Source organism: Haliotis rufescens, unplaced genomic scaffold, assembly GCF_023055435.1.
Source record: "Haliotis rufescens isolate VD_foot unplaced genomic scaffold, xgHalRufe1.0.p SCAF_4, whole genome shotgun sequence".
NCBI classification, from domain to species: Eukaryota; Metazoa; Mollusca; class Gastropoda; order Lepetellida; family Haliotidae; genus Haliotis; species Haliotis rufescens.
This window is the reverse complement of record NW_025964112.1, coordinates 63,716,871-63,731,024: the sequence shown is the minus strand read 5'-3', so window position 1 is coordinate 63,731,024 and position 14,154 is coordinate 63,716,871. Positions and strand designations below refer to the sequence as shown.

At 42.4% G+C, this 14,154-nt stretch overlaps 1 protein-coding gene across 2 annotated transcripts in view; it reads right to left on the bottom strand.

Moving 5' to 3' along the window:
• The window catches only part of LOC124112202 (F-box/LRR-repeat protein 20-like), a 43,698-nt gene extending 42,377 nt beyond the window's left edge, over positions 1-1,321 (bottom strand). For both annotated transcript variants that reach the window (XM_048382302.1, XM_048382301.1), the window contains exon 1: positions 1,178-1,321. In XM_048382302.1, the coding sequence (XP_048238259.1) occupies positions 1,178-1,225 (48 nt within the window). In that variant the 5' untranslated portion in view covers positions 1,226-1,321. The remainder of the gene's footprint in view (positions 1-1,177) is intronic.
• Positions 1,322-14,154: the final 12,833 nt, after the last annotated feature.

The window sequence follows — 14,154 nt, the reverse complement described above, 5'->3', positions numbered from 1 at the left end:
TAAAATGTCACAGTTATAAGAAAACAGGATCCATGCCCTGATGAAGTGTGAACACAGAAGTCTATCGCTTGTTGTGACTGCAATGTAAGGAATGTAATCACTTGCACAAAGCCATATCGGCCTGCAAATCCTGTATTTGCCCGCTCAACCCATATTGTCCCTACCCTGCTTCTATATGATGTGGGCTGATTTGAGCTTATTACAGACAGTCGATTCATAATGATAATGGAATCCAACCCTGGTTTTCTGCATCTCAAGTGAACACCTTAACCATTGGGCTATCCACAGGCTGACTACATACCAACATGAACCTGCACGCAGGTGCTCCGTTACTACTGCACAGGGAAAGCTATTGAATACATAAAATATAACACGATTGTGCAATTAAAAGTAAAGGTAGGTGTTTGTTTCCAATTTAATTCTAAATAATGGATAATATAAGACATTATACCATCGATATTGTATTACGACTAGTTTCATTGAACCATGGACCCTAAATATATCATATTAAGTGTCCATGATTGAACCAACATTGGCAACAAGTAAGATTATTGTTAACATAACCTATAAGGAAATGAAAAGGACATTCACAAAAATCAGTTCATGGGTATATATATGTATCATTAATCTATGAACGGATGCATAAATGTTGGGGACAAGACTGGCTATTTGTTGTTATTACACAAAGTTTTTTCTTCACTAATCATGCAAGGCAGGTCAAGGATAAATAATGATGTATTATTGGACTCGAATTCGTTTCATGAATCATCCATGATAATAACTGATTTCTTATCAACTTTGTTCAACTGGAGTTCCTGTACACATGTGATGGAAACAAAGGAAATGCCATGCGGTCTGGCCCATGTGACCACACAAGACCTGTGCCATGTACCGTTACCTACATCTACAGTTGGACACACGCTAATCAACATTACACGGCTTTGCCAACATCCCATAAAACAAGCACGAGTACAGACGTGTATGGACAATGGTTAGGTCACTGGAATATAATGGTATGGCAATTAAATGTTGATATGACAGTTGCAGATATAAATAATTGATCTGTGATCTAACAGCTCAGCTGTTCTGGACATCGACGAGAATAACAAACCAAGGCGATTGTCAAAACAAGCTCGTTTGGGGGGAGAATGTGGGATTCTGTGCTGGAATACCATACCTCTGATCTTGTTTTGACGTGGTGGCTAAAATGATTATGATGGTTCATCTCGCCGTGCCATTAAACTCAAGATTTTTGTCCACACATCCATGTAGCGACAGAAAATGAACAAAAGAAAATAATAACATGAACTGCTCCGACGAAGTCAATATGCAACAAGCCATTTGATTAGTCAATACCCTGTGACGAAATTGAGGCAAATGCGCGATTATAATTTCATGTTGTCCCGTAACAGGGGTGGATTTTAACAGCCTTAAGCTACAGAAGGTAACAAAATAAAACACTTTAGATTCTCGAGCTTTATTTTTATCGATTTCGGTTTCATTTAGGAAATATCAAGCTGTTTCTGCATACAGGGTCCGTATCCTCGTCCAATCAAAACGCCGCTTACATTGCTGGGCACCAGCTGATGAAAACTACACTTCCCAATGTTTTGATTCGAACATGACGTCATAATACGGGAAAGTGTGCTTCCCCTCTGTGAGCCAATGAAATTACAGATAGCGGGAGATATAAACAGGTGCGAGATGATATGATGATATCATCCATCTCACTTCGTATTCAGTTTGGCTCAAAGGAACATGTGAATTAAAGGCGTTATTAATTGCTAGTTTTACGGATCCGTCGACCCAATAATTCATAAATTTTAATAGTTAATATGTTTTAAAAGAACATTTTTATTACCACCGAATCTAACAACTAATGGCATTTATAGAAGAACCAATTGACTTGAAATCATTTGAGACTTTAATAAACTCAGTAAGATACATACTCATGTAATAATCTTTTTATTATCCACACTTTTATATTGTAGCTGTTGTGAAAATAATCTCCTGCGGGTAAAAGGTCAACGTTACGTGATATCAGCACGTGTACGTTTTGACGTCATTATTATTGTGACGTTTTGAAACGTCAACAATACTGTCTGCATTACGTCAACAATGGTCTTTCAATTACGTCTGATATTGACGCCTCTTGAGGCCACCGTGCCTGATATTGCCGCCTCATGTTTGTCTGTTTGTTTGGTGTTTAACGCCGCACTCAGCAATATTACAGCTATATGACGGCGTTTTGACAATCCAGCAATTGACATAATGAGCATCGAGCCACGCAGCGGGATACGATGAGCGTTAGTCGCCTCCTACGACAAGCATAGTCACCTTATACGACTAGCATGGGTTGCTGAAGACATATTCAAGGCCGTAGTTAACTTTTTTTGACAGGGGTGCGCAAATATTTGTACAAGTATCACTTGTCCCCAACTTGATTCAAATAAAACTGTTTTCTATAAAAAAAAATCTAAGGGTGCAACTGCCCTCCCTGCTCCATGCCTGATATTGTCGCCTTTTGAGGCCAGCATGCCTGATATTGTCGCCTTTTGAGGCCAGCATGCCTGATATTGTCGCCCTTTTAGACCACTATGCCTGATATATCCGCCTTTTGAGGCCACCATGCCTCATTTGTCGCCTTTTGTGGCCAAATTGCCTGATATTGTTGCCTTTTGAGGCCACCATGCCTGATATTGTCGCCTTTTGTGGCCACCATGCCCGATATTGTCGCCTTTTGAGGCCACTATGCCTGATATTGTCGCCTTTTGAGGCCACCATGCCTGCTATTGTCGCCTTTTGAGGCCACTATGCCTGATATTGTCGCCGTTTGAGGGCACTATGCCTGATATTGTCGCCTTTTGAGGCCACTATGCCTGATATTGTCGCCTTTTGAGGCCACTATGCCTGATATTGTCGCCTTTTGAGGCCACTATGCCTGATATTGTCGCCGTTTGAGGGCACTATGCCTGATGTTGTCGTCTTTTGAGGCCACCGTGCCTCATATTGTCGTCTTTTGAGGCCACTATGTCTGATATCGTCGTCTTTTGAGGCCACCATGCCTGGTACTGCCGCCTATAACCGCATTTTAAGCGCTGTGTATACGCTATCCACTGTTGAAAGTGTTGTGCCCCTCACATTCATGACACTCAGTAAGCAGCCGACTGAAATATTGCGGTGTACAACGTTAACTCATATTTCCACTCATGCACTCTTTAACATCTGATTTATTGATTACTTTCAGGAGACCTTATCAATTCTCTATCAATTTTTCTTTTTATGTCGATCGTTCAAATACTCGTATTATCAAAATCAGAAATAAAAGCGTTGAACCACAGATTCATAGTCTGACAGCGTTACAATGGTTACAAACTTAAACATCACCGTAGGGGCACAATAGTTTTGTGTGAAACACCTATAGAGTAATGTATCTTCAAACGTGTCCTGAACCGACTGCCTGTTCCTGTCAACCCCTTGTTCTTTCCGCACGGATGACAGTGAGTCGCCCTCACCTCCAGACAATGCCCTTTTCCAGTGAGTGTACACCACGCTATAGATCTCATTTGAAAAGTAACGCTGACAATTTATTAAAGAATGATGAAAACAACAGTCCTTGACGATTCAGCAGCCCGTCTCTGAATCCATCAGACGAGTCACGCGCTGTTCACAACTTCCAATAAATCGATACAGCGTCGCCTGTCAGCCGCAAGCCCGACAGGCACCAGTGTCGCTGCACATGGACAGTGGTAGCATAGTAACCAGTGGATGGTGGCAAGACTTTTATTGAGGCCAAGTAACCTTTCTAAGACGGCATAATTTCCATGTTTTCCATGTTACTTAAAAACAGGCGGGTAAGAAGACGATCATGGACGATGTACGGAATGAAATAATGACTACACGTTGTCATACGAATTTGAAACACAGTACTATATATATAGTTGCCGCTATTAATTAAAGAAAATTTTAAAAGCGATTTCTGACATGTGATGATTTGTACTCTACGGCATAAAACCTTTGTGCAGCCACCCCACGTGATTTCTCTACCAATGAGAAGTCACCGTGAAGATCCGGGCTTAGAATAGGTCTTCTGCAACTAGTGCTTGTTATAAGAGGGCGACTATGCTTGTCTAACGGTATCCTGAAACGAGGCTGCGAAGACCGATGCTCATGATGTCAGTCACTGGATTGTCTGGTCCAGACTCGATTATTTACAGACCGCCGTCATATAGCAGGAATATTGCCGAGTGCAGTGTTAAACAACAAACAAACCAATGAGAAATACTCGTATATAAGGAGCTCACGCCCGCCCGGCCGCATACTCGCACAACTGCGCTTTTTTGACTGACTGTGTGCTAATTTTGCATATGTATGTTTCTATAAATTGTTTCTCCCATTTAAGGCATTACATATTTTATTAACATTGTTCTTATATAGGAATTGTTGGTAAAGTTTACTATATGAAAGAAAAACAAACTAACCTGCAGCTGGGGATGTTGGTTTGAAATTGCAAATAGTTATTTCCCTTGCGTGTCGATCTACTTTGATATTTTTTATTAATTACCAAACTTTATTAACAAACTCGACAGGAAAAATTAAACAAAATTATTTCTAACACATGTGGGAAAAGTCGGGCGGCGTATCCGTAACCAAGTAATAAAACCACCCTATATGGACTTGACTGAAACAAATAAAGGCAGCGTAGGACAGCTTCTCAACACGCATCCTTGTCATGTCGGAACCCCGCAGTAATGATGAAACCTAGTGCTAATAAGACGACCACTTATCTGTTTTTTACTTGTTCTGCAGTAAAGTGCCACACTAGCATTCTAACTCTCTCATTGGGCCTCTGCAACATCAATCGACCACCCGCCGCTAGGTGTATTGGTTTTCTGACGTCAAAGCGCTTCTCCCAGCTTGGCGGACGAGAGTCGGTGACATTAACGGACACGTGCGTTCTTCATACACTCGTGCTTAACGCATATGTATACAGACTGAACCAAGTTTGTGAGCTTTATTGTTGACTTAAGACATCGAAGTTCCTGGAAATCATTTAGATATATCCTCTCTATGCTGCAGTCGCTTGTGGGAGCCTCGCATGTAGTATCCAGTGTAAGATAGGAGTAACGTGTGTTTTTAATGTTTGTTTATCATGTTTATAGTGGGAACAAATACCTTGTCTCACGTGCCGCAATGATAAGAGGGCCGGCATGACGGCAGACCGGCGTTCTTAATAGCTCTATGAGTATAATACACGCCATGCGGCGTTAGTGTTGATGTGGTCATAAAATGCCAAGGACGTGCCCCAACAGATCCCATATCAACACTCGGGTTGGATATGAAAATAGTGTGTACCTGGCGGCGCAAAGACATCCTACAGTTCGCCATCACCAATATATACCAAGTAGTTGGCTGTAATCAATGTATACCAAGTAGTTGGCTATCACCGATATGTACCAAGTATTTCGCTATCACCAATATATACCAAGTATTTCGCTATCACCGATATATACCAATTAGTTCTCTGTAACCAATGTATACCAAGTAGTTGGCTATCGCCGATATGTACCAAGTATTTCGCTATCACCAATATATACCAAGTATTTCGCTATCACCGATATATACCAATTAGTTCTCTGTAACCAATGTATACCAAGTAGTTCGCTATCACCGATATGTACCAAGTATTTCGCTATCACCAATATATACCAAGTTGTTCGCTGTATCCAACATATACCAATTAGTTCTCTGTAACCAATGTATACCAAGTAGTTCGCTATCACCGATATGTACCAAGAAGTTCGCTATCACCGATATATACCAAATAGTTCCCTATCACCAATATATACCAAATAGTTCCCTATCACCAATATATACCAAGTATTTCGCTATCACCGATATATGCCAAGTAGTTCGCTATCACCGATATATACAAAGTAGTTCGCTATCACCAATATATACCAAATAGTTCCCTATCACCAATATATACCAAGTATTTCGCTATCACCGATATATGCCAAGTAGTTCGCTATCACCGATATATACAAAGTAGTTCGCTATCACCAATATATACCAAATAGTTCCCTATCACCAATATATACCAAATAGTTCCCTATGGGGGTGGGGGGTGGGTGGGTGTTGGTGGTGGGGTGTGTGGAGCTGGTATAGGACCTACACACAGGGGTGATAAGCATCAGCATAGGACCTACATAAAGTGGTTAGACATTTTGCATTTTTTGCTCTACCACGACACTTCCATTACACATACCACTGGATTATTTTCAACTCCCTGCACTGAAATATTTTATACAAAAGGCAATTTCTTGTTCTTTGAGAGTCACCGGGAAGAGTTTGATGCACGTTTCTCTGGGGATGGAGAAGCCATTGTTATAGTCATCACTTAAGGTCAAATGCTTTCAAATATCGACCAGTCTGCACGTCACAAAACCGCAAACATCACGGAAAATGTGTCTTTCCCGGGAAAAAAAACATTCACCAATACTATTACGTTTCGATTTTCATTCTATGTAATAAAATATTACATTGCCCGGAAAACCTACATAGTTTGAACAGCCTTTTCCTAAGGTGCTATAGCCCCCGTATCCGGCAGTACGGATACAGTATTCCTTGGAGAAAGTGATAACGGTGTTCGGGAGATACAGATTCAAACTCTGACACCACCATTGATCATAGACAACCATTTCGTCTACTCGGCTACTGGGAGTCTCCATCATCCCACCTCAGGGAGACGCGACCAGGAATACATCAAGCCAGATACAGGCATTTAATTATTCCAGCTAAATCAATGCATAGAGAGTTGATAAGTATTCCCGGAATCCGTAATGGAAGCGTGGTAGTACAGTGATAAATGAAATATTTATTTTATGTTGGAAACTGGTAAGCAGGTTGTACAATTCCACGTTAATTAGGCGCTGGGTTAGAAATGGAATGCTTGACGTCATTGCAAGTCGCCTCCCGCTGGGGGCTGGAGAAGGGTTATCTATGCAGTCTGTCGATCCGTTCTTCGGGACACAAGGGTCCTAGTAAAACTGCTCATTTAACAGTTTTGATCTTAAAGATGTAAAACCATATCTGCATCTTTTTATGACCCGTTTATGACTTAGATATTAATATACTGAAAAGTTTCTTATAACACACTTAAATGTTTCAAGATGTTTTCCCTTTACGACTGCAAAATATGTTTAATTTAACACCGAATCTTAAATCATTCGCTCGCGTCACTGAGACAACATTGCGGGCGCAAACATCTCCCACAAGAGCAATATCGCATTTCCCATTGAGAGCATGACCAAAGTGCCACTCGCTGTAGTGGAGCCCTTCTTGCACAGACTGGTTATTGGTAGAGTATGCGTTGCGTCATGTGTATGAGGTGTACCACGGAACGTGTTGCGTGCTGTTCAGTTGAATCCATTCTGAGCCGACGGTCATATTGGGATTTTCCAATGTCTTCGCACGGGGACTGGTAATAAATGTCACATTTGGATTGATGTGCACATATATCAAAAGGAAAGCTCAGATTTAACATGTACATTAATGTTCAATAACACTGACTTCAATCAATAGCAAAAAACACTACTTTTATGCTATCCGCCGTATTCGTGTATATGTTAGGGACAGGTCATTTATTACGGGAGGAGGGGGAAAGGGAGGAGGGGGAAGGGGAGGGGATGGAAGGGTGTTGTTGTTTTTTGTTTTTTTAGGGGTGGGTGGGTGGGGGGGGGGGGGGGGGGGGGGCTGTCTGAGGGAATCGGGGGGGGGGGCTGTCTGAGGGAATCAGGGGGGGGGGGGGGTCATAAAAAAATGACAGTCTCTATTGGAGGGTCAGAAACGTAATACACATATGTAGGGGGTCGGTCGGGTGTTATGATAAAAATTGGCATTCTATAATAAAGTATAAAGAACTTTTGCATTTTGTCGAGGACATGGGGAGGGTCATCCAAAAATATGACAAGCATTAGTGGAGGGTCATTCAGTACATTAGTGCATCGGAAAGCTCTGACACACCCATCCCTGTAATACATCCCTACACTTCCCTATGACATATCCATTTGATGTGCGTCTGAAATGGTATATTATTGTTCAGTAGAAAGGTCCTTTGAACGTCTATAGATCTAGTTATTTCGTAAGACAAATCACTTCGTCTTACATAGTGTATTGATTGGAAATAATAAATATTATTATCCATATGACATACATATCGATTTTGATTAAACGCCTTGGGGGCATTCAGTGAATCAATGCAGTATTCATTACTGCCGAGTTAGTGAAGGCGGATCTAGCGCGGGCACCTGCTTAGTGGCATAAGTATATGTGTGTTATTGTTTCTCACCGTCAGCCTTCTGAGCATTTATGAATGGAGCAGGTTGGCATGGTAACTGTTGACTGGTTAATAAAAAGGCGTGTGCGCTGCCTCAGCACGAATTCTTAAAGCTGACATGGCGTTTCACCACAATCAGTAATATTCCTGGTCCGTTCCACAGAGCGACCATGCACCGTGCTCTGATTACCGCGGTCGTGTGTTGTTGCATTGGAGAAACAGCAAGGTAGTAACGGCAGTGAAAAGGGTGCGGGACTACTACGGGTGTCCCAATCGTCTACGGCGAGGCTATTCACCATGCAGAGTTGCGACCCTTAGACTATCAGAGTGAGTGAGTTGGGTTTAACGCCGCTTTTAACATTATTCCAGTTATATCGCGGCGCGTCAGCTTAAGGTGGAGGAAAGCCCGAAGTGGTGCAGGTTTCAGACGTTTACAACTTCGGTGAAACCCACGAGCACGGCTATGGTGCTGACAAACCTAGAAACATAATCGGGGCGAACCGGGATTCGAAACCACAATCATAGGTTTCTGGCGTTTCCAAGGGACGCAACTCTGCACAGCGAATCGCGGCGCCTTAGACGACTGGGCGACCCGTGCCCCCTAGACTATGTTCGTGGGTTCGAATCTTACGTTCGCCTCGGGTATGTTTCTAGGTTTGTCAGCACCATACCCATGCTCGTGGGTTTCACCAAATTTGTAAAAGTCTAAGACCTGTATTACTCCCCCCCCCCCCCCCCCCCCCCCCCCCACATGTAACTGACACGCCGTGATATAACTGGAATACTTTTCAAAGCGATTCATTTATAAAACGGTGTATCAAATATGAAATGTCATATTCGTTGAGAGTTTCGTCCCTTTTCGTTTCCAGGCTCCGCGTGTCGTGGGTTCTATGACGCAGCACCATACTTGTGTACGTGCGTGCGCGGGTGTGTGTAGAGAGAGAGAGAGAGAGAGAGAGAGAGAGAGAGAGAGAGAGAGAGAGAGAGAGGGGGGAGAGAGAGGGGAGAGAGAGAGAGAGAGAGAGAGAGGGGGGGAGAGGGAGAGAGAGAGCGCATGTGTGTGTGTGTGTATGTGTGTGTGTGTGTGTGTGTGTTTTAAGTGCTTCCGTTTCAGTAAGATGCAGCATTTCAACCACGCCAACGCACAAGGCTCCCCACATGCTCCAGTCGAGGAATGGCCTGCATGCACACCCATGGTTATTGAAATGTCCCAATACGAGTCGTAGTCGCCTTTGTCGATGTAGAATTGCCATAATTACACCGACAGTCGGCCCCGAAAGACAAGAGTGCCTGGATTTCTCAATATGTGTATTAATTAGCGAACATTTGGACGTTGATTAACGTCGATGCAGAATATAACCAATTTACGAAAAACAAATGTGCTTGTCGATCTCCCGATTCTTCTCGTTAATTTGGAGGGATGTTATCTATAGGACATAGTTGGGAGTTGAAATCGATAGCATATAAGACATGAGTGAAAGAGAATTTATCGTCGAGACGTCCTCTTCATGGATTTAAAGGACTGATTAAACATACTCAAAAGCGGGTGGAAAAATAATTTGCTTTTTCATATGGGAAATATCTATACTGCGTGTATAATTGGTATGGATTGTGTTAAGATGATAAATTACTGAGTAAAATATATTCAGATACAGTCTGGTCCGTCTCTCGTTTATTGGGAAGGCCACGCTGACTGTATATATTATTTTAATCCTTCGCTTGTAAGGCTGTATATCACTCACTCACTCAATCACCTACAAAATCGATTTTTCAAAATGACGTCATTCTAGTTATCCAGTTACGAAAGACGTTGTACAAGTGCACACTTGTCTTTTATATTAAAAGGTAGTAGTTTTGAGAAGCTAACAGTATTCACATGACGTCAACTATGATTGACAGTGACGACGTTAAACATAACGCCAACGATTGTGTCATCATTACATCTTGACAATACAACGCCTACCAAATAAAAAAACACTAACGTGTCTTCCAAAAACGTGAAAATGTGTTACAGTCGATACTAAAATATCGACTAGCAGAAATATGAGTAGGTTTTGCACACTAATACTAACGCCTGGTTGACGTTAACGACAAGGTATTCAGAAAAATGACGATATGTTATCCAGCTGCTGCTGACTCGTCGTTTTCAGAATGTTTTCTCGACTCGTACTCAACCCAGCGAATAGATTTTGCACACTGTTCGCTGGGTTGAGTACGAGTCGACAATTTCAGCTAGTCGATATTTTATTGTGCTAAATAGACAAATAACATACACATTTTGTATGTTTTCGAACACATGGAAGTATATTCTTTTGGTAGGCCTGAATACAGTTGCTTGTTTTATGCTTGAAAAGTATTACCCATATTGTTCCGGATAAGCGACAAAATCCATACAAAGAACACGTGTGATGATTAATTAACGCATTCGGCAGCATTGTTGGTGTTGCGTGTTTGTTTATTGTTTACACTCATCAATATTCCAGTTATATGATGACAATCTGTTAGTAATCGAGTCTGGACCAGACATTCCAGTGATTTACACCAAGAGCATCGATTTACGCAATTGGGATACGATGACATGGATCAACAAAGTCAGCGACCCTAGATTTTGTCAGGGGACGTAACCGGTACCTCAATATACCATGTTTGTTGCATATGCTAACTATAGACTATAGTAGTTTGTATGTTCAGTTTCTATCAATTGCGGGCTGTCTAATATAATTGACTACGGTGCAAAACAACATTCACTCACTCACTTCGCAAAGAACCTATCTCAGACTATCAATAGTTATCACAGCGCAAGGACAGCTGGGAACCAGTACGTTAACGAGTTCGGTATAACGAATGTAATATAAGTGGACAGAAAATTACAGTTGTTTATTCCTCCACTGTCTGAGGATGGTTAACCTCAAATTAAATACACTTTGTGGTGTTAGCGACCTATCTGTTCATTGATGTGTAACAAATATTGCCATAGGTATCAGAAATGGATATTTCAAGTTCAGCTCCTGTCTTTAAAATATTCCTAGTTCGAGGAAACCATAATTAGAGATGGTATACATTTAGACAGCGGTTCACATTATCGCGTCTCTGGACATCACTGCAATGTCTGAAGACGGGAATTGATTAGTCAGCAAATAGCGACTGTAAAATGCCGTAGTGGCATTTACATATCACATGGCTACAGTATTTAATGTCAGTATTTCTAATATACAATTTACATACGCATTATTCCATATATCTTTATATATCTATATCGCCAGCTGTCAATGGATCTCTAGTCAGGTCGGTCTCTTCATGATCTCTGGTCGGGATGGATCTAGTCATGATCTCTGGCTGAGGTCGATCTAATCATGATCTCTGGCCGGGTTCGATCTAATCATGGTCTCTGGTCGGGATGGATCTAGTCACGATCTCTGGCCGGGGTCAATCTAGTCATGATCTCTGGTAGGGATGGATCTAGTCATGATCTCTGGTCGGAGTCGATCAAGTCATGATCTCTGGTCGGGATGGATCTAATCATAATCTCTGGTCTGGGTGAATTTAATCATGATCTCTGGTCGGGATTGATCTTGTCATGATCTCTAGCCGGGGTCGATCTAATCATGATCTCCGGTCGGGATGAATCTAATCATGATCTCTGGCCGGAGTCGATCTAATCATGATCTCTGGTCGGGGTCGATATAGACATGATCTCTGGTCGGGTTCGATCTAGACATGATCTCTGGCCAGGGTCGATCTTATCATGGTCTCTGGTCGGGATGGATCTGATCATGATCTCTGGTCGGGATGGATCTACTAATCATGATCTCTGGCCGGGGCAGATCAAATCATGATCTCTGGTCGGGATGGATCTAATCATGATCTCTGGTCGAGGTCGATAAAGACATGATCTCTGGCCGGGTTCGATCTAGACATGATCGCTGGCCGGTGCTGATCTAATCATGATCTCTGGTCGGGGTCGATACAGACATGATCTTTGGTCGGGTTCGATCTAGACATGAACTCTGGTCGGGTTCGATCAAGTCATGATCTATTTTCGGGTTCGATCAAGTCATGATCTCTGGTCGGGTTGGATCTAGTCATGATCTGTGGTCGGGTTGGATCTAGTCATGATCTGTGGTCGGGTTGGATCTAGTCATGATCTGTGGTCGGGTTGGATCTAGTCATGATCTGTGGTCGGGTTGGATCTAGTCATGATCTGTGGTCGGGTTCGATCTATTCATGGGCTCAAGACCATGGGCTCAGACCCCGTGGGGATTCCAGGTAAGAAAAGGTGCCCAGCTACATGTGCTGGTCGTAAGAGGCGACCAAATAGAGTGGGTGGTCAGAGGCATTGCTCACACCGGGGTAACACCAAACTCTAATTTACAGTATCGTACAGCCGTGATATCGCTGGAAGATACAGTCACTCCATCATGCAGGCCATACGCGCCCGGAACGTACTGAGTAGCACCATGGAACATGGCACAGCTTGGTTTGGAGGGAACACATGCTACAATTGATGGGATCGATTTCTTTACATAATGTTCGTAACATTATAATGTTATTTTTTTAACATTAGCATGTGATGCACCTACAGTAATTGGTGATTCATGAACATCAGGCTGCAGATCACGTTTCCTGCACTGAGGTCGGTGAACATGATTTAAACACATTATGTATAATGCCTGTGGTGTATACATGGAATTACATCCATGTATGTATCCACGGTGTATACAATTTGTTTCATATTTGTGTATACACGATGTATACATTATGTGGGAGATTATTAGTTGTGGTGTCTTTAGTTGCCGTATACGGTGCCATATTAGGTTAGCAGAACAATATTGGGCGAGGCGTCGGAAAAGTTTACACTAAGTGGTTTATATACAGCACTACTCTTCTAAACTTAGGTCGCTTACGTAAAGGGTCAAAGGGAGACTACTCTTCAAACCTTAGAGGCCAAACCTTGTCGACAATTTTATATATAATCTTTATCAGTAAAGTCACGGACGTGATTTAAAAAAAATAATTAATGTCCTTGCACATCATAATTAATGAAACAGTGTTGAATAACGAATTTCTGTACCAGAATTTTCATGTGAAATATGTGAAGTGGGTGTGTTGGAAAATCCAAGATGGCCGTTACTGACGGTAAACGGTCTCATATTAGCTCAGTAACAACCATCTTGGATTTTTACTGACGGTATACGGCTCATGTGGGGGTCAGTTGTTCAGCTCTCTGATTGGTCAGTCTCACTATGAGGCATAATAAGTGTGTGTATACGTTTATTAGAAGAAATACGACCTTCACATCGACGCTTACATTTATCAAACATCACCTGCAGATGGTCACAGAAAGAGTCCTGTTACTATAATAGATGTTAGGAGGCTTAAACAAAACGGGTTTAAAGGCAAGCTGATACAAACACTGCTGAACATGTATCTGATGATTTAGCCGGGCACAGCGTCCAGGCATCTGACATGGTGAGGGGAAATTGGGTTTAACGTCGCGTCCAAGATTATTGCACTTATATAGCGACGTGCATGCACGTGTATGTGTGTGTGTGGCTGCTTGTACTAGTCCGGACTGATGCCGATTTATAGTGCTAGCTCACTGAGATACCATGCCGCAGTTTAACATGAATACCCCACTCAGACACAGTATACGGACTCCGAGCTGACCAGTCCTTGTTTTAGCCCCTTAATGCCGAGCGCCAGTCAGGGTAACAACAAGTACAATCTTTTAACGTCTTTTTGTATGACGCGGCCCGGGATCGAACCCCGGACCTTCCGCTCTCCGGGCGGAGGCTCTACCACAAGACCACGGAGGC